Source organism: Lonchura striata, chromosome 9 (assembly GCF_050655825.1).
Source record: "Lonchura striata isolate lonStrDom1 chromosome 9, ASM5065582v1, whole genome shotgun sequence".
NCBI classification, from domain to species: domain Eukaryota; kingdom Metazoa; phylum Chordata; class Aves; order Passeriformes; family Estrildidae; genus Lonchura; species Lonchura striata.
Window position 1 is genome coordinate 10,578,105 of NC_140711.1, and position 20,225 is coordinate 10,598,329.

The 20,225-nt window shown below is 39.1% G+C and overlaps 1 protein-coding gene across 17 annotated transcripts in view; it reads right to left on the reverse strand.

The window, feature by feature from the left end:
* Positions 1-20,225, reverse strand: part of DOCK10 (dedicator of cytokinesis 10) — a 144,857-nt gene that overhangs the window by 47,971 nt on the left and 76,661 nt on the right. For all 17 annotated transcript variants that reach the window (XM_085587690.1, XM_077785638.2, XM_085587684.1 and 14 more), the window contains exons 8-18: positions 17,234-17,417; positions 15,547-15,632; positions 13,389-13,472; positions 12,350-12,505; positions 10,615-10,836; positions 9,771-9,893; positions 9,100-9,182; positions 3,602-3,724; positions 2,248-2,327; positions 962-1,149; positions 281-346 (exon numbers count right to left, since the gene is read on the reverse strand). In XM_085587690.1, coding sequence (XP_085443816.1) covers positions 281-346; positions 962-1,149; positions 2,248-2,327; positions 3,602-3,724; positions 9,100-9,182; positions 9,771-9,893; positions 10,615-10,836; positions 12,350-12,505; positions 13,389-13,472; positions 15,547-15,632; positions 17,234-17,417 — 1,395 coding nt within the window. The remainder of the gene's footprint in view (positions 1-280; positions 347-961; positions 1,150-2,247; positions 2,328-3,601; positions 3,725-9,099; positions 9,183-9,770; positions 9,894-10,614; positions 10,837-12,349; positions 12,506-13,388; positions 13,473-15,546; positions 15,633-17,233; positions 17,418-20,225) is intronic.

Consider the following 20,225-nt stretch of genomic DNA (forward strand, 5'->3'; position numbering starts at 1 on the left):
GAATAAGTGATAAATTCTAGAAAAAGCAAGCTGCACTGTAAAAAATGGTTCAATTTTCTAATGTCATCTCCTTTCCCCACCACCAGTCAGAACGCTGGCACTGCAAAATGGAATCACTGTGACCAGCTGGGATCTAACAGAACCACAGTGCAAAATTAGAGGGATGTATGACAACATCCACTCCTGAATTGTTCTGGTTCAGTATCACCCTTACTGCTGGGTTTTAGAAGTAATGTCCTCAGAAACAGCACCCTCTGAACATCCTGCTCTTGCAGCTCACCTTGAGTGGCTTTGCTCCTTCCTCATCAGAGCTTTTGAACTCAATGCACACTGTTATATTCCGTGCCTGGAGAGACAGGAGTACATTAAAGCTGAGATCAGAAACGGGGTACCCAGAAAAACTCAAGTAAACTACAGAGCTGGAATAAGGCCTTTTCAGAATCCAAGAGAAACATGCATATGGTGTTTCAATATTTATAAATGCCTGTAAGCCTCAACAATATCACAAGAAATAAACTTTCCAAGAAAAATGAAAAATGCAAGCCAGGCCTCAAAATGACTGAGTAGAAGCTATTATGTGATCACGACTTATCTATATCTTGTCCTTATTAGTTATCAACCACCATGGAAACACAAGTAGTACCAGGTTTGATTTAAGAACTACAAACATTATCTAGATTAATTTCATCTGCACACTTTATGTCATTAATATAAAGCCTTCTGAAAACTGTGAAGAAAGTATTACATTATCTCTCTTTCAATCACTGTTACAACTTAAAATTAACCCATAGATTCATTAAAATTGTATCAGGGTTTTATGATTGCAAAAGCTGAAAAAGATGAAGAGCCAACTCAGTGACATCACCATTTTCCTCTCCTTTATAAGTTCTCCTTGAATCCTAAAAGAGCTCATGAAGGCCACTGCAACCCCATATTGGCCTGAATCAGTCACATTCTGTACCTTGTTGAAGTGTTTTTGGCTGTCATACTTGAGGTGTTTTGGATAGATGTATATTTGGTTCTTGTACACCCTGTAAGGTCGAGAATATTTTGTTGATTCCTGCACAAACTCCTCAACTTCCACTGTAGGTTGATGTTCCTTTACATTATAGAACGGCTTGATTGGAATAAAGGATGAAGTTACACAGTCTTCAAAAGAAAAGAAAAGAGAGCCATCATATATTGTGCTTGTTTTCACTGTCTTACTACTATAAGCAATATTGAGATGGAACATACAAAACCCTGCCTTAACTTACAAAAAATTACTAATGCTGAGATGCCTTAAATTTACACATGACCTCAGAACAATGGCAATATATATTCCTTAAATGATTTCTCACTTGAATTAAACTGGACAGCACTGGTAACCGCTTTTGACACCCACAGTACTTGGTGACATTTGATGGTGTAACAGCCCCATTGGTATATGGACAACTTCTACAGAATGTGCTGACTGATGCTGCTTCTAATCAATTTTACAGTTCAACAGCTCATTTAAGTTTTTCTATTATCTAATAACATAAATATAATGAATATATGAATTCTAAATATAATGAAGAAATGAGCAGTGCAGCACTAGATCAAATATATGATGCAATTGGGGTAACTGAAATCAGATCAGGAAGCAGAAGACGAAAATAAGATCTCTGTCACTGAGACTGGGAGACATTAAAACTCGACAGAGAATACTTTCTCTTCCTATACCATTAAAGCAGTGAGGCATTTTACTTCATGGAGAACTCAAGTTGAGAGGGGCCAGCATGTTACAGATGTCCAGAGCAACCAGAACTATTTCTGGAAAAAGCCATTGGACAGACCCTGCCTACAAACTCCTTCCCCAGATCATACAATAACCCCCAGGAAAAGTCTACCAATGTGTTGTGAGACAGCTGAAAGAAGCTTGTGATCCCCCATGAACACCATGCCAAATTTTACTTTCTTCTAAGCTAGCACAAGGGGAAATTGCCAGTTTTAGAGCAATGCAGCTGCTCTCAGCCCAGGGAGAAGTGGCTCTAGGCCAGCTGGAGCAGTGTGGTTTCTTTCTTCTCTTTCACAGACACTGAAAACTGGGCTGTATCTGGCCAGGTACAGGATGAAACAAAGAGTGGTGTAATTAAATGACAGCAAATCAAAACCACTCCCTTGCATACATTTTCCTACACTTCTGTCAGAACTGTCTCGAGACGCAATTATGGACGGAAAGCCTACTATTTAATTAGAATAATTAATTTTAAAGTGGAATCATACTTGGATGTTCCAAAGGGACACAATCAACTGCAATGTCCAAACAGCCAGGTATAGTCTGTATTTTGCTAATCTTCTCTGCTCTGCAATGAGATAAATGAAAACATTTTAGAAAATTAGAGCAACAGAGATCATAACATCAGAAACACAATATAACAGAAATGAATAAAAAATGAAAAACAGATCCTTATTTAAGATATTTAAGATACATTAAACACATTTAACATATACCTATTGGCTATTAAACTCTAATCAAATGTAACAGCAGAAATAAAATATTATTTGGTTTGTTGTTTCTTTTTTTTTTTTCCCTTAGTCTCACTCCTACCTTCTCTTTGCAAGCAGTATTATTTCGCAGGAAAGGAAGTGATGAAGCAAAATTTATGAGAATTAACTTATCTACTTTTACTTTCTAAAATCTGAATGAAATATTCCCTAAAAGGAATTCAGTGAGCACTGGGATGAGAGGATTTCACAACATTGTGGCCTCTGCAAGTGCCATGCTGAAAGGGGACCAAGACACATTCCTTGTGCCTGAGCAATTTGAGAGTGCCAAAACCATGATGCTAAATCTCTTTTGTCTAGGAGATGCTTTAGGGACACAAAAACAGCAGTGGTGACACTAATGAATAGTCACTAGAGTGTCCTGACCAGTAACATCAAGGAGGCACAAAAAGTTAAGGGCCTAATCCAAGCCGCATAACTGACATTCAATCTTTCTATGATCCCTTTTTATATAAATGGAACAGAAATTATTTAGATTAATTAATTTTTAGGCCCATTTAGAGCAGAAGAGACAAGGAGAAATACATGGTTCAATTCTCATGTCACTTATCCAGCATAAACACAGACCCTGCTCTAGAATTAACCTGATTTATACCTGTATGGAAACTATCCAGCCAAACCTCCTCAGAAATTTACAGCCTGTAAAACACTTGGAGAAGGTTTTTACTTTCAATGTCCATTCTTGAGTTTGCCACAGAGACTCAAACAAACAAAAGCAAGGAGTTGGGAAAGCCACAAAAGGATGATTTTGTATCTCTGTCACTCTTTTTTGTTTTTTTTTCCCTGAGATAATGTTGGGTACTTCACCTGCATCTCCTCCGGTATAAGCTGATTTAAACAATCAATATTTTTAGGTTATAACATTTATTTGAATGTGCCAAATGGCATTTCAATTTTCCTGGAAAGTCCAACCTCAAGCACTCTTTGGCAGGTAATAACCTAATGTGAAAAACACTAATGTAATATAATTTAACATGGCCACTTTGGCACACTGTGTTAAATGAAAAAAACCGCTACAATTATTCTGCACAGCTTTATAAAGCTTCAAAGCAAATTAGAAACTTTACCTTACCTTCTGTATTCTGTTATTAGTTTAATCAAATCTTCCATGGAAATCTTATTACTTTCTTGCCTGAATAAGGGTGAGAATCGGGAGTCTCTGTCAACATTTCCCTGATTATCTTTAAACACTGGCCTATAAAGAAAGAAAAGTAACATATTTATAAACACTCATCCATATACATGTATGTATGTATGTATATACTTGAGCATTTGAAATTGTCATGTAATATTTTAACAAGGTTGTAATATGAATGCTTATTTCATGGCCTCTGCAGATTTTCACCCAAGAGAGCCCTGCCAAGCTTTATGCTTGTAGGACAAAGGCAATTTCAGTTTATTCCATGTGCATCCCAGTCCTGCAAAAACCTCAGACCTGGTTTGAGCAAGAGCCTTTCACCCATCATGGGCATGATTCCTCCCTTCAACAAAGAGACTGATTCCTTATTTCAAGAAATCAATTCAAAGAATTCAATGTATCAGTACGTAGTTTCATCCATAGGTAATTTCATCCAAGAAGTTATTATCCAAGGAAAATCATTATAATTTTAAGGAATGGACATCATAGCTAGCTGTCAAATTTCAACCACCACCTCTTACCACAATGAAACAACATGCTTTTACAGAACCAAGTTAGAGACCTCAATGAATATTCCTGTGCATTAAATTTCTCATGTGCCCTCCAGAAGCAAGACACCAACTCACTGTGGCTTAGCATTCCCTCACAAAACAAGTTTGTGGATCACCAATTAAATTTTTGATTAACCAGTTACGAAGTGCCCAATGAATTGGAAAAGAAGGATAGGCATCTATAACTGAGAACAATAAATATCAGCTGTTTTGTGCACAGGAAAACATTTCCAGACATTTCCATTCCTGCTCATTGACACTTGCAGGATTTAATTAAGACGTTGCAGTGCCCTTTGTATATCCTCAAGGGTCACACACGCTGGCTGGACTGGAAAATGTAACAGCTCTCCAGATTAATAAACCTTGGATTCAACTGTAGTATGAAAAAACATTGCTTAACAAAAGTAAAATGTTCTTGACACTAAGTGCTGTTCTGTGAATCATTTGGCCAATCTTGCTTCCTTAATTTACTTCTCTATTCCACAGCCAGTGAGAAGAAGAATTGATGCCAGGACAAATTGTTGCCAGATGCAAAATAATGGAGCAAACCTTTGGAAGAAGATTCCAAGAAGAAGTATAAATGCACCATATCTTCACTTAATTAACTGAGAGAAGCATTCCTATCTCATTTCTTTGCAACTGTCAAGAATTATGAACTCTCTTCTATCAGTTTTTTACCTCCAGCTGTTGGAGGGAATAAGGTCCACACCAACACACCATGTCAAAAAGCTTACTAGGGAGAAACCAGACCTCATTTCTGGCAGCCACCACTTACTCTACAAATCCTATTAAACTGCTGCTAGAAAAAAAGAAAAAGGAAAGAGAAAAGATTTCATAATTATTACAGTATAGGTGACACTATGATATGTCTTGGATTTGGCCCTGCTTTTTCCTCCTGACTAACAGAGAGGACCAAAACATTGCGTGAGTGATTTCCACTGTGCCACTGGGCTCTGCAGTGTGATGCTGAGCAAACCCAGCTCACATTAAAATATTAACTGATTCCAGAGCAGGCTCTGACACCAAGCAAACCCCTGCTCAGTGCAGTAGGATGTAGGGGCACTCACCAAGGAGGGCAGATGCAAGTGAAAAAGGAAATGAAGCTGGAAATAGCTCACTCTGGGTCAGTGGTATTGAGCACTGCCTTCCAGGAGGCTCAGGGACACAGCACCATGGTCCTCAAGGTATCTTCAAACCCAAAAGATTCCACAACTGCCCACTCCTCCCCTCTGGTTCAGAGTCAGAAGGGCTTTACAAAGTCATCCTGCCTACAACCACTGTTCCAGAGCATCAGTGCTCCCTGGCTATCACATGCTCTGCCTCTAGGACTGGTTCAGCAGTATGTCCCTGCCCAAATAATGCACCCAGGACAAAACTGATGGCATGAAACCACTACAAAACAGGGAAGTATTTTTAGTTCTCCAGTTTACACACAGTACTCCATTTACATAAAGTTCTTACAACCACATGAGTAGTTTAGATGTGCATGGAAAATGAGATAACCTTTCTTAAAAAGGTATGTTTTATGCACAGGTCAAATGTACTGGTGTCTCCATTCCCGAGGTGCATTAAAGCTGAGGAATTGCCAGAGAATCAAGTACTGAAAGTGTTACAGCTGCAATCAAGTAACTGCAGTCTCATGTTTTCAGTCTCATGTTTTCAGAACAAGAGTGCTCCTTATCACAGGGATCATACTGAAGGCACCTGAGAATGACAACTGTCACATCTAAAGAAGGAAATGCTTGAAAAACTTCTACACTCCAGGAGTCCAATATTTGTCTAACATACTAACAATGTACCTTAGTGCTGGGTACCTATTTACTGAGATATTTTAGTAAGAAAAATTTCACTGAACTAAACTCCTGAAGATATTCTAAAAGTGGTAATTTAGGGGAAAGCAAGTTAATAGATGATACAAAAAACTGAAACATCATCTCAGTACTTAAGTGTTTATATCATTCTGCTCTTCTGACATTGTTAGATGATTGTCCACAAACCCAAAAACTTGTGAAGCACAAAAAAACCCTGCATATTGTTCATAATTTAACTTTGAAAAATGTTACTTTTGAAGTAGTGGTTTATGATTTGAGGGAAAATTGCTCACCTCCAGTATCAGACCTGCTGCTACTGAAAATCAGTGCAGTCTCATTTGCCTTCAGCTACCTCAAACTACAGCAGCTGAACAAGCTGCTGAAGGATTCATATATTAGGCTCTAAAACATGAAGCTTACGAGGGTGGAGAAGGTTTGAAGGAGTAAGAGTGTAAAAACTAATCTCTGTGAATGAAGTTTCCCCCCACATCTACAATATGTAGCTGAGGCAGATATTTGCAAACTTTGGCAGTTCTGGCAGGAAAATGAGACTCTGACACACTGTAATTCTAACACGTACTGTAATTATACCTGCAAGAGCACACAGACACCAGATTTCCCAGCAGGAACTCAGGGAAGAGCCCTGAGTCATGCTTTTGAGCAATGCTAACAAACTGGTGCCACAGGAGCTAATTAAGAGTTTCAGTCACATGTGCAATACTCAGCTGTCAAGAGTTTGGCTTGTTGAGTGCATACGTAAAAATCACACTGTGGCCATCTGTAACAGCTTTAAGGAGGGAAATTTCCACACAAAAACAGGAGTGTGGTTAATGCCAGAATGAACTAACTGGAAAACACATTTCCAAACCCAGGGTTTTGCTATTTATCATAGCCAAACCATTTCTTTCCCCCTGTAGTGCAATAGCCTCATGTGGAAACTTCTATTTTCAAGCAGTGAAAGCAGAAATAGATTTTATACTTTGCTTTTACCAAAGTCAGACCTGAGCAAAGTTAACACACAAGCAGATGTAAATGCGTGTAGAATTTGAATATTCTCAGTGCACCCTAACTTTACAGTTATTTAGGGGGCTCTCAGCATTACAGGGACAGCAGCAGCAAAAACTTCACTCATGTCTGTTGAGATTTCTCTTAGGCAGAGCTGCAGCCAGAGCTCTGGGCTGGGGCACACACTTGGGCAGCACAGCTGGGGCACATACTTAGGCAGCACAGCTGGGGCACACACAGCCCAGCAGCTGAGAACCAGAGGAGAAGGGCACAGCCCAAATCCTGCTCCTGCCCACTCATCACAAGGAAAGAGACTGACACTTGGAAAATCCAAGAAAAATTAAATTCTTTCAAAATGAGAAGAAAACCTTTCTGTATTTTATTTCTGCCATGATTTGCTGAAGCTGTGGAAGAATGTTCTAAGCCTTCTTTATACCCATGAGTGCCTGGCCAGACCCTGAACCAGTTAAAACCACCATGCCACTTATAGACAGCTACCACAGCAAGGGCTGAGTTGCAGACATATTCCTGATGGTATTGCCACAGAGCACAGGCAGGCAGGGTTAATAGGAAGCTTCAGGTCAGTCTGGTGCCAAGCCTGCACCTCCTGCCACTGCACAGTTACATGGTGCAAGTGTCTTTATCATCCCTTCAATATGATTTCGATTATTGGTCCCCTGGCTACACAGAAGTAGCAAATATTTATGAGTATCCTTGAGCTTGCAATGACAGATAAAACTACATTATCTGTCCTCCTGAGCACTCACTTAACTCTCCTGTTCTTACTGGATATTGACATAAAAGTATGTAAACAAAATATAAATGAACCCTTCAAATGGCCATACTTCACTACATGTTTTTCTGCTTTGCCATCTAAGCACCATATTCTAAAATCAGAAGTTTTCCCCTGCAGGTGTCATGGGAACTGTGCCCTCCTGGTGCTCCACACCAGAAGCACACATGGAGCTCTCCCTCATTACCATGGGCAGTGCCACAACACAACTTTGCCACCCAGCACTTGCTGTTCATGTCTCCCTGCTGAGAACTTCAGGGAGCTCTCCACGTGGCCTGCTACTGTGAGAACAGAAGTCACAGAGGAGGGGGAATGCTTGCACTTGGCAATTGACAACTTTCCTTTTTATAGGGAATATGGAAATTCATATTCCCTGCTCTACTCATGGCAGAAAGAAGGGAGAGCTGCCACAGGAGGGTCTCCATCAGGAGCTCTCATCCCAGGGCAGTAGTAAATTGGAGAAATTGCACAAGATTGAGAAAGAAAAAAGGGAGAGGACAGAGAAAGCAATTACAGCAAAACTTGAAGGGAGAACAAATGGGAAAAAAAGCCAAATTTGGTTAAAGGGGATCAAAAAGTACAGGGATGCCTCAGTCTTGAGGTGAGACCAGCAAAAATTATGCAGGAGGAGAGAAGAATAAAAATCCCTTACTGCCACTGCACTGACCTGCAAGAAAACCCAGCTGACCTGCCAAACGAGAAAACAGAACTTCTCCATCACCCTACTGGCCATGAAAAATGCTGGAGTACCTGAACTATAATCCCCCCACAGCATTTCAAGTCCTTGGCTAGATTTTTCTTAAAACTTGACAGGCATCAAAACAGGAACACAGCCTCAAGAACAGGTGCCTCTGCACCTACTTTTTAGGTGGCTACTGCAACTCTATTTCAGACCACAATTATCTTTGCAGGAAATTCTTATGAGAACAGTGACTTTGAAATCTCTTTGGTCATTTTTAGTGCCCAATGAATGGTGTAGCTCACAATAAATTGATATTCTGTCAGCTGCCTTTGCTGCTCCCTAGCAACTTCACTACATACCTGAAGAAAAGATTCCACCACAGCAATATTTAATGAGCAAGGAACTGACGTTTAGCTGTGAGAAAAATAGGGCAATGAAACAAAAAGCCTGCAGGATATTCTGGGGTCCTGGACCAGAGAGAAAGCTTTGCTTAGCTTCAGGCAGAAAAAGTGGAAAAGAATATAAGGATAGAAATCCAAGGGAATAAGCTGTAAGATGCTTATAAAATAATGAAAAGAATGAACACATACCTCACCGACCAAGCAAATGGCATACGGTATTTCCCTAGCTTGCTGCAGAACTGTTTATTGGATTTTAACACTTTCTGTGCACACTGCAAAAAAGGAAATGGGAATTATTACATCAGTATCATTCTAAGATCTTAAATGCTGCACAAAGTACATCCAAGCTAAAGAGGCTAGTGTCCCCACAATAATTTGGTCTGATACTGTTCATAACAAAACAGTTATGGTTCTGGGGTAGACAGCAGACATATCACAAGATGAATATGATGCTGCTGACAAATTAAACCCTGTCACCACTCCTTTATTCAGAGCTGCATTAAAGTTGTTACTCCAGTTTTCTGTAACTACCCAATGCAGGTGCAGTGTCTGCTCCCAGAGACAGAGAGATGCTTACCCCAGCTTTGCTCCTGTACAAAGTTCCATAGCTGATAATTTCTAAAACATTGCTGAAACAGAACATCCCTGCACTAAGGCTGACCAGCACAACAATGCATCACAGATGGATTTGTAAGCTGCAGGCAAAATGGAGCTTCATTCATGCAGCCAGTGGAACTTGGACATTTGCTTTCTGAAGCATGGGGCTCCCAGGAGCCTGTCCTGTTCAGCAGTCTGAGATCTGTCAGCACGATTTGCAATGCCTTCAGCAGGCTGAAGCTTATAGAGCAGGAAATGATTACCTTAAAAGAATCAGGATTCTTAATGTAAGGCTCGGCACTGCTGGCAATGTTTCCTGAAAGCACCTTTTCTATTTTTGCCACCATCACAATCTCAGAGTGAGGATTACTTATGGAGAAAAGAGCCTGTGGATAAAAGGGAGAACAGTTCAAAAGTATACAGTGATACTGAAGAAATGAAATACTGCCAGTGCTCTCTGCTGATGGAAACAGTAACAAACCAAATCCAGAAAGGATTATTAAGGATTATTATCTCTATATATTCCAACACAGCCAGATGGAAAAGAAAATCTTTGTGCTAGTGCTGAAGTCAGCTTGTGCACATGCAGCACCTTGCAAACAGACTGACTCAAGTCAAAAAGCAGTGTGACCATGTTAGCATGGCCTAACAGCAATGATCCTCTTGGCAGCACCCAAGAGCTGGCCTGAGTCAGTCATTCTGCAAGGGAATGAAAGGAGGAGAAAAGGTAACACATGCTGCTTCAGCCCACAGCTTATGGCAACAGCAAGAATGTGGGAGCACTTTGAGATTATTGCAGCATCTAGGTGCTGCTTTGAGTTGTGATTTTGTTTGGCTGGTTGGGAGAGGTCAGCAGATGGACCCAAAGAGCACAGGAAATATAGGTGCTTTCTCTAAATAAGAGACACTAACTTTTATCAGTTCTGATTGTAAATGGTCTATACAGGGAGCTCAGAAAACAAATGGGTCTAACACAACTGATGCATAAAAGAGAATTTTCTTGAAAACAAGAACATGGCATGTGAAATTTCTCCAATGAAAAAGAATACTACCAAACTAAAATAAGTCACATGAGTCACTGAGCCATGCAAGGCACATGTGGAATACCTGTTTGGGGTATTTCAGCCACTCTTCTGGGAACCCTTTGACCTGTGGTTCTTCCGTTTCATTTGAGTCAATATTTTCAACTGCACCATTTTCTAATGGACTTGAGGAGCCCGAAATCATCTGTCTAACCAGGGTGTGGTTCAAATCCACATGAAAATCAGCAGAAATCTTCCTGCCATCCTTGATGTCATACAGTGCCACGCTCACAAAGAAAGGCTCTACCTGCAGAAAATACCAGAAACATAACACAGTGATAACTGAGAGGATGGGAGTAAAGCCTATCTTTTAATGGGTTTCTGCAAGTAGAAAAAAAGAAAGTAAATAAATGTTAGTTACAAATTATGAGATACATTAAAAACAATGTTCGCACAGACCCCAAATTAGTTTCCAACCATGCAATTTTAGGGGCTTTTAAAGAAAACAGGGTGCTAGAAGAGGAATTGATAGCTTAGAAACTCAAAAGAATCAAAACCAAATAGATTACTAATTATTAGAGTAAATTATTAGAGCCCCAAAAAACACACTGCAGGATTTTTAAAATATAAATTAAGAGTCATTATAAAAGAGGGAAGAGCAAGCGTGGGCTTTCCAGGGATTGTCAGAAATGCAACACAAAGAAGACAAATGTAAGGGGATGGAAAATGTTTACTGGTGCAAACACAAAAGCGTGGGTGTATTATTCTGTGGGAAACACATGTTCCATTTTGCTGGGAAAGCAAGAGCATTCAAACCACTCTGACAGTGCCCACTTATCCTATGGCAGAGTACCAGGGAATTCAGTCCTGTGACTGAAAGTAACCTCCTAAGAGCATCCATAGTTCTGACAGAATAAATCAGCCTCAGAATAACACCACCTGAGCTGTCCAGAAACCAGAGCCTTAAAACCGTGGAGATAAAGAGCAGTGCATAGCAGGTACAATGTCCTTTGCTTTTTCAGCCTCTGCAGTGAATTTTGCATGCCCTTGGTGCATTTATCATGGCTTTATTTAAAGTTATTCCAGTCCGCCAAAAAAAGATATTGATTACATCATGCTGAATTTGCACTCACTAGAGGTCATCTTCAGATGAAAAACAAACAAATCAGCAAACAAAATCAATGGCTCATATGTAATATATGAAAGTGGAGTTGCTGGGATACTAATGTCCCACAACTTTACTGCTTCAGAGGAGAACTAACTAAAAGCTATAGACTGACATCTACATCTCAATTTTACCAGCCCTTTGTTTTACAGTAAGAATAAACAAAATTTTCTGTTTTGTCCTGGTTTTAGCTAAATTTTTCCACTAGATGAAACATCTTGTCCTTTCTATTTTGCCTTCTCTCCTGTAATTTTATCTGCTTGGTTCCTCGTCTCTCCCTGAAAAACAACAAAAAAACTCCCAGGTCACCAGCAACTGATACTCCATTGCCTCCCTACATCGGTCTTGGCAGTTTAAACTCGTTCTACTTATAGCAGTTGTTAAGAATCCTCAAGGTTTGAAACATTTTTAATCTTTCACTGAACTGCAGCTAAAAGTCTGCAATGTAAATCAGCTTCAAAATATCTACTGAAAAGTTAATCAGTTTTTTTATTCAGTCCAAAGGGAGCAGTATGCATGTGTGATACAGGTTTCCTTTCACTTCTCTCTCCAAACTAACACATGTATGAAAAGAAGAAAAACCCCAACCAAGAAACAAAAAAAAAAAAAAAAAAAGGAAGAAAAAAAAAATTGTAGAGAAATAAGAAAAGCTTACATTGGTTGAAGGATCATTTTCATTTTCAGTAACACAGGCCTGGAGATTCAAACTGAGAGATTTGCAGGTAATCAGGATCCTCTTTGCAGGCTTTTCTTCAAATGGCTTTATCACTGAGTTTTTCCCTGAAAACTCCTTTTTCTGAGGATTCAATGCCTGAAATAAGCAGAATAATTTGTTATACATAAGAAAAAGCATCATATTTCAAAACTAAGTAAGCTTTTTAAAGGTCTTTGCAACCACTGAAACATCTGAAAATATCAAGTCACTGTTGGCCTCTTCACATTACTATAGTAAATGAGTACTATTTCTAATTTATAGATTAGGAAGCAAACCAAAAAGACTGCCTGAGGATGCATATAATGTCAGAAGCAGAATTAGGGATTCAAATTAGTTTCCTATAATTTTAGAACAGACTTTTTTTCTTGTTTACTTACTGTTTCTAGAATTTTAGCTTTTTATTTCCTCATATAGATTAAAAACCCTCACATTTTCAGATTATTAACAGCACATTTTAGAATGAAATTCCAGGCATTTCCCTCTTTCCTCATTACTTACACAGCACATCACAATTTCAATTTGCTTAATACTTTGAATAAAGGTCTTATAGTTGATTGGCAACAGGCTTAATTTTAAATATACTCTGATCCAAATGTTACTTAAGCCTTCTTTTTAACAAAAACAAAATTTCAATTTAAATCGCATTCAGTGCAAGAAATAACTTTCTTTGACTCCTGACATTAAATGTTAAACTTTGCTTTAATGCTTGTTTTAAACTAATTCAGCTCAGCTGGACTGGATGACCTCCAGAGGTCACTGCCCTCCTCAGCCATTCTGCAGTCCAAGGGTAGAGTCTGTACAGAAATCTCTGTGGACTACAGACAGCTCCTCTCCCTCTTCACTGCTGAAGCCTTGGGTATACCCAGCTGCTTGTTGAAATGCAACCCACTCTGCTGGCTGAGCTAACCCAGTTAGCTCATGTCACCTGTATTTTAAAATTTCTAAGAATTAAAAAAAAGAAAAAATAAATATCGCTTACTGCTATATCAGGATCCAAAGAGAACAGGTTCAGTCGCTCTGTATTTCGAGAGGCTTTCACTGTTTCTTCTGTTTCTGTGATGTACTGTGGTGACAGATAATAAATTAGTTTTCTGCACAAGAACAGAAATCCATAGAGCTGTTCGACTTCTAAATGAGTGATCCATGTTTCACTCGAAACAACATTTCCCACCCCTGCAGCAGTTATCCCCAGGAACCTCCAAGCACTCCTTGTTTGTGAAGCAGGGATTTTCAGGCCATGACACACTCTAAGGAATCCCAAAATAGATCAATTAAGTAATTCAAGTTTTTGTATGTTCACATATGGTGTCCATTGAGGAAGATGCCAGATCTCTGCACCAAAATCAGTGTAGAGATTCCCAAGCTGAGGGAAATAAAGCCCCAACAAACCAGCCCCACAGAAAAGCACCTGTGCCAGGGGAGGGCAAATGCCTCCCAGGCTGAGCAGGCACACAGACTGACCGCAGTGTCACCCAAAGGAAAGGCTGGCAGTCCTCTGCACCCACCCTCTGCCACAGGCAGGATCAGACATACCATTTCCTTTCTGACAGACACACACTTAAAGTTAATAGCAAGCTCTCTCACAAACCAACTTCACCTTCTGAAGCCACCTGGTGCTTTCCTACCCCACCTTCTAAAAGTTTATCCTTATGGCTAACTGCAAAAACCTTTCTCCTCAATAGTTAAACTCATTTATCCAACATGTAAAGTAAACCCTACACATTCCTTTCCCCTTAAAGATCCCTTGGGATATTTCAATTGCTCAATTCCTTCAGTCTGTCTTTGCACTTTCATTTTCTCTAACTTAAAAAAAATATTTAAAGAAATATTAAAAGAGTGTCCATCTTTTCTGGTTGCCTAGGACTGAGTACAACCCTTAGGTAACATGGCACAGGACATTCTCTTGTTCAGTGTTTCATGTCTCCCACAACATCATGATCTTGCCAGTACACATTAAGTACCAAGCAGCAGCAGCCCAGCAGGACCAAGAGCCCTGTGTTCACTGCCTAACATGCACTGCCCATGGCCTGACCTGCAGAAGCAGCACTGGATGGCTCTGGTACCCTGGTTTAGTTGGAGATGGGATCAGGATGTTTATCTGCATGGACTAGGGAAAGGCCACAGAACACTGCTGCAGCCAGGCCTGTAGAGCCAGGGTGGGGGAACAGGAATTATCCATATAAAGGGCAAAAAGAGCATCAGAAAATAAGCTGGCCATCTCCTATAGCCTTGCAGGCACCAGTGGTCTTTGAGATATCTGCAAGATACCTCTGAGATATCTGCATCAACTAAACCATTAGAAAGAATCTACTCACAGACAAGATGACAGACACTTCTGCTGCCCTTAATACATAAACTCAGATGCATTTAATTTGATTGTTTGTTTGGTGATTTTTTTTGTTTTTTCCCATTCTAGGTGACCACTTCACATATATGAATATGATCTACAGTAAAATTCTGTCCTCAATTGCATAAACAGCTTTCAGTTCAAATCCATGTAACATCCTCAAACAGCATTTGGCTCTGTAGGCAGACAGCATCTACAGCAGCTCACTGGCAGAAGGCTACAAACAGATTGTACATTTGTTTAAGAGAAAGCAGTGAAGCATTTCCAATCTAGCTTTTCATTAAAAAGCTTCTTAGCACCATACACAATTATCTCATCCACATGAAGCAGTTTATGAGCTCTAGAGGACAAAATGCCTCCCCTGGTAGAACATGCATCTTTCAATGAAATTACAGAAGGCAATGAGCAGTTCAGAGCTCACTTCCCTGCCAGTCACACAGGAAATTTTGGCTCTCCAAGGGCCAGATTCTACTGAAATGCAGCTCAGATCAGCAAATATTTCACACACAACTGAGGGGACCAGATCCTTATTGACTTCACAGGTCTAAATCAAAACACACTGTGGAGCACCTACTCTTTGCATCTGGTGGAGATTTTTCTCACTTAAACAAAAGGATGAGGTGCTCAGAAAGAAGATTATTCCTGTCACTTGTTGTGTCTCTTATGATTGTAATAGACTGTGCTATATTTTTCAACCTTTCAGAATATTAATGATCAGGTATTGGCAGGCATTTTTCACCTAGGAAGTTCTTTCCAATAGACTTGTAAAGAAAAGTGTAACATCCATTACTTTTGCGAAGTCTGGGTGCAAAGTGCTCTCTGAAGAATCTGCCTCTTCTTGAGAGCAATCATAATTCACTGGAACTTCTGCAGGGTCTTGAAGAGAAGGAAAAAGAAACACAAAATGGTTTTATTATTCTTGCTATTACCATAGGGTTTAAAAGATAAAAACACATATTTCCATGTGATTTATTTTTATTCCCTTCAGAGCCATCATCTCTCCAAATGGAAGCGATGCTCTGTCCTCCTCAACCTCATCTCTCACTGCTGCTCACTGTATCTTAATCTATAGTTAAGCTTCCAAACAACAGCCTGACTTCTCAGTGAAACATCCAACACATTCACCCATGACAAACATTCACACCCATGACAAAGACACCTTTTCCTCTCAGTCCCTTCTGAAGCAACATCAAGGGTTTATGGCAACCAAAGATTTTGGATTCCCAGTAAAGGGAGTGTTCAGGGAGGCAGGCAGGACCTCACCCTCTCTCTGGGAAAGGGAGGGATGCAGTTGGGACTCCATGAGCTGCAAACCTATGGATGCAGAGAACAGCACTGAGCACAAGCCCTGTGCTTTACCCGGCTCACCAGGGAGTGCTCTGCTCTCCCATGGTGATTCAGCCCCATGTGAAAGATGTCACTACAGTCACTTAGGGCTCTTCTTGCCAAGAAAGCCTCATGTCTTTTGACAAGTTAACTCTATAGCACATTCCTGTTGCTTGTTATCAGCTTTTTTATCAGTAGAGACTTCTGTTTTCTGTTAGCCTGTGTTTTTGACCTCATGCACATATTTCTTCCTGTTTTATTAATATTCCTTATGGATCAGATTCTCAAAAGTACTCCTCTGATTCTGAAGTGCAAGTCTCTTGTGCCTCCAAGTTCTATAAACATCTTTGTCTATATGAGTATTCTGTCCTTCCAAAATTAGAACTTACTATAAACATCAGCCTAAAGAGTTCAATTAGCTCTGAACATCTCTAAGATTCAGATGCATATGGATGCCACCTTTGACTCAGCTCAGAGCACATACATTTTACATCTGTATTAAGGTTTCAAGTATTTTCAGCCTGAGAATTTCAGCTGGAGTTCATCCAAACTGTATGTGGATTTATTATGTGGAGGAATGAGTTACTGCCACATGAAGACTGCAGTATAACAGAGCATCCAATTCTTTCTTCCACAGTGAGAGCATAATATGCAAGCTTAAAAAAGCAAGAAGCAAAAGTCAATAAGTTTTCAGAGAAAGAGCCATATACCACAGCTTTTTTTTTTTTTTTTTAATTATTAGCTCCAGATTTTTAAAGAATGTTGGAAAAAGAACTGATCAAACCACACTCCAGCACAAAACTTTAAGTCTTCAGAGTTCCAGGACAGTAAAACACAAAGTACCGGCAAGATCACTGACAGAGAGGACTAAATTTAAAAAAGAGCAGCATATGCAAAGTGGAGCCACGTTGCTCCTGCTGACTTTGTGGGAACAGCTTTACCTCCCCTCCAGCCGTTTGAACATGATCTGAGGGGAGTTAGCTGAAATTGTTCAGGCATTGCCAAGACTGGCGCTGCTTCGTCAGGAATCAATAGGTACAGAATCCATTACAGACTCAGACAGTTAAAATGATTAAATACTCTTATGAAGGTTCCACTTTTTTCACTTGTTTAAAAAACCCCTGGCAATACGAGAGATTTTTCACTCTTACCAAGTCTCAGATCAGTGAAATCTGCACTCTTCCTCTCCTGAATGGTTCCCTCTGGATTTATTTGCAGGATTTTGTTGAGAGTAAAAATCCAGTCATCCATATCCTGCTCATTTTCAGCTGCCAGCACAAAGTATGTGAGGTCGTTCATTTTCAACTCAAAGGCATGTTTCCTAAGTCTGTTATTCTGTTGGAACAAAAGGAAAATTTAAAAAACCCACTAGAAGTAATACAAAAAGGTATCCATAAAATGGACTTGTATATGGCCACTCCTTAAAAATGACATTTAAGCAAACTTCAGTGGCTTTAAAGAAAATTCATACAGTGTGATATTAACACAATTTTTTGTCAGCTTGTGTATTTAAGAGGTTCTGTGGCCAAACATATGTTCTATATTTAGCCACAGAAATATAAGATGGACAATAGCTCAGAAGGGAATACCTCCCATGTGGAACCATAAAAAACCTCTGGTCACAAAATGCAGCACTATTACACAGGTTGGAGTGGCCTGGAAAGAACAGCCCTAAGAAAACAAGCCTCTTACACTTGACCAGCACACCAGACAACCAAAAAGATAAATCAAAGTATTGCTAAGTCATATAAATATTTAGGGGAGAGTGGGAACAGGACTTTCCAGAGGATTGCAACATGACAAATTCTTGCACAGCAACTATTACAATGGGTACTTCCCACATCTACTTTTGTCTTAGATGGATTTTAAAAACAATTTAGGGGATTTCAACAATATTTCACAAAAGGCAAAGGTGAGGTATAGTGCTGGTCAGTCATTGCAATGCTGTCCTTTTCAAGCACAAAATAAGAACAAATGCCCAGTATACTAGGAATAGATTGAGTCCCAAGAGCTGTTCTCTGATTCTGTTCTCTGTTCAGATTTTACCTGCAGGAGATGATAAGTCTATCAATTTCTGTCATAAGAATTAACAGATACTTAGCTACTGAAACAGCTCAATAAAATTAAATAAAGGGATGGGATCTAACCTAATGTGCTTCATTTCTCATATTTACCCAATTAGTGAGGCACATATCTCTTCGTCTAAAGGAAGCAGTTGCATCAATCATCTCTCTTTGCTTATATCTGAGAGAACAGTAAGGCATTCCATCCCCCATTGTTTCACTGAACTTTTAAAGCTCACTGATGATGAACATCAGTGCCACTATTTTGATTCCAATATTCCAGAAGATTGCCATCACTCTGTTGACAGATTTAACCTTGGAGTGATGCTGACAAATGGAAAAAAAAAATCATCCACCCCATAACTGGCCATTACACTCCATTTTTTCTTCCTTAACAGTCTCAAATAACATCACAGTGGTCTCCTGTAGTTCTGCATACTGTAAGTATTTTTCTGCACACTTCTATATGAACAAGTTATTAAGAAGTTTCTAAGCCAGATGATAATAATACTTTGATTTAAGAGGAACAGAGGCAAAATCTGATACTGATTAGCAGAGGAGGATGACAACCCAGGACATAGAAGCAAATTCCATTAACATTTTTTTCCAGCAGCAGAGATGATTTAGAAGATTCCTACCCAATCTGTTGCTAATCACTTGCTCCAGTTCTTATATTACATGTCATGACCCAGATCAGGAATCACTTAAGAATGAACTACTACTTCTGGAGCTACTTGGGTCAATGGGGTCAGATAAATCTTGGCTTTTCAAAGTGACTTGGGATTGTCTCTGTGTGTGTGTGTACATATGCTAGTTTTCAGTTCTGCTACTGGAAATTCTCTTGATGGGTAATAATTTTCTTTTCAAGTACTTTATGGAAGTGAATATTCTTTTGGGGTTATAAATTTTAATTCATCAAGGCAGATTAAGAATAGGCTTGGGTTTTGTAGCAATGGATTTGTGGGTGTTCAGTATTTATCCTGATCCTGAAATTACTCCTTTCCTCCTATCACACATTCAAGCTAATGTAAAACAAGGACTAAAACTTCACTAAAACCTGTTACACATATATAAAATTATATAAGGGCTTGACGAAGAGCTAGAAGTTAAACAAAACTATGTCAACAATCTTAGGTAATGGCCATTTAAAACTTTTAAAGCCAGCTTACTTGTAAAGTAAATTATGTACACTAATTTATGCACAATCTATGAAGAGGAATACTATGTTTCAATTTTAATTCAGATAAGACAAAAGCATTTAAAATTAATGGATTAAAAAAAAAATGTATATATTTTCCCTTATGACATGGCCAAGACCTTTAAATCAGGTACTGAAAGACTATCAGACATTATCTAACACAGCAATATATCTTGCATGCTGAATCTTAAAAACATCAGGCAGGGCAGGAAAACTTCAATATCCACTTTTCCATCTGCACTTCAAACTTCTGGCAAGCAGATGAGATCTACAGCAAAGTCTTTGTTTGAAATCTAAGGCCAACTATTTTACCTTCCTGATCAGTTAACATGAAAAAAAAGAACCCAAGGTACCATTTCTCTGTTTGCTCCTCTATAAAACTCCTTCCACAAGGTATATGGACCTTGACTTCTAATCTTCAACAATTAATTTCAAGTTTCAAAAATTTCTTCCAGAAGAAATAATACAAGATTCAAAAAAGAGACTATGAATGAGCTATAAATGAAACATCAGGCTAAGTCTAATGCCTGCAGGGTCATTCTTCCAAACTAATGAATTATTTTGGAAGCATTTTGTATTTTATCTGGAGATGATTTCTCTGGGATATTTACTACAATTTTGATATTCTATCTCAATTAAAGAGGAGCTCAAACTCATTCATAATTTATAGTAGTATTAAAACTCATTAAATCACAATCTCAGAAAATAATTTCAGTGAAACCCCTCCCAAATATTTCACAATATTTTTTTTTTCATGTTTACCAGGAACCAAGAGTATGGGCATGGTCTGCTACCATAATTCAGTTGTACTTTTTTGTAACTTGTTAGTCTGAGCATCTGCACTAAATTAAAGAGCAAAACCATTGGTGCTTTCATTTCCTG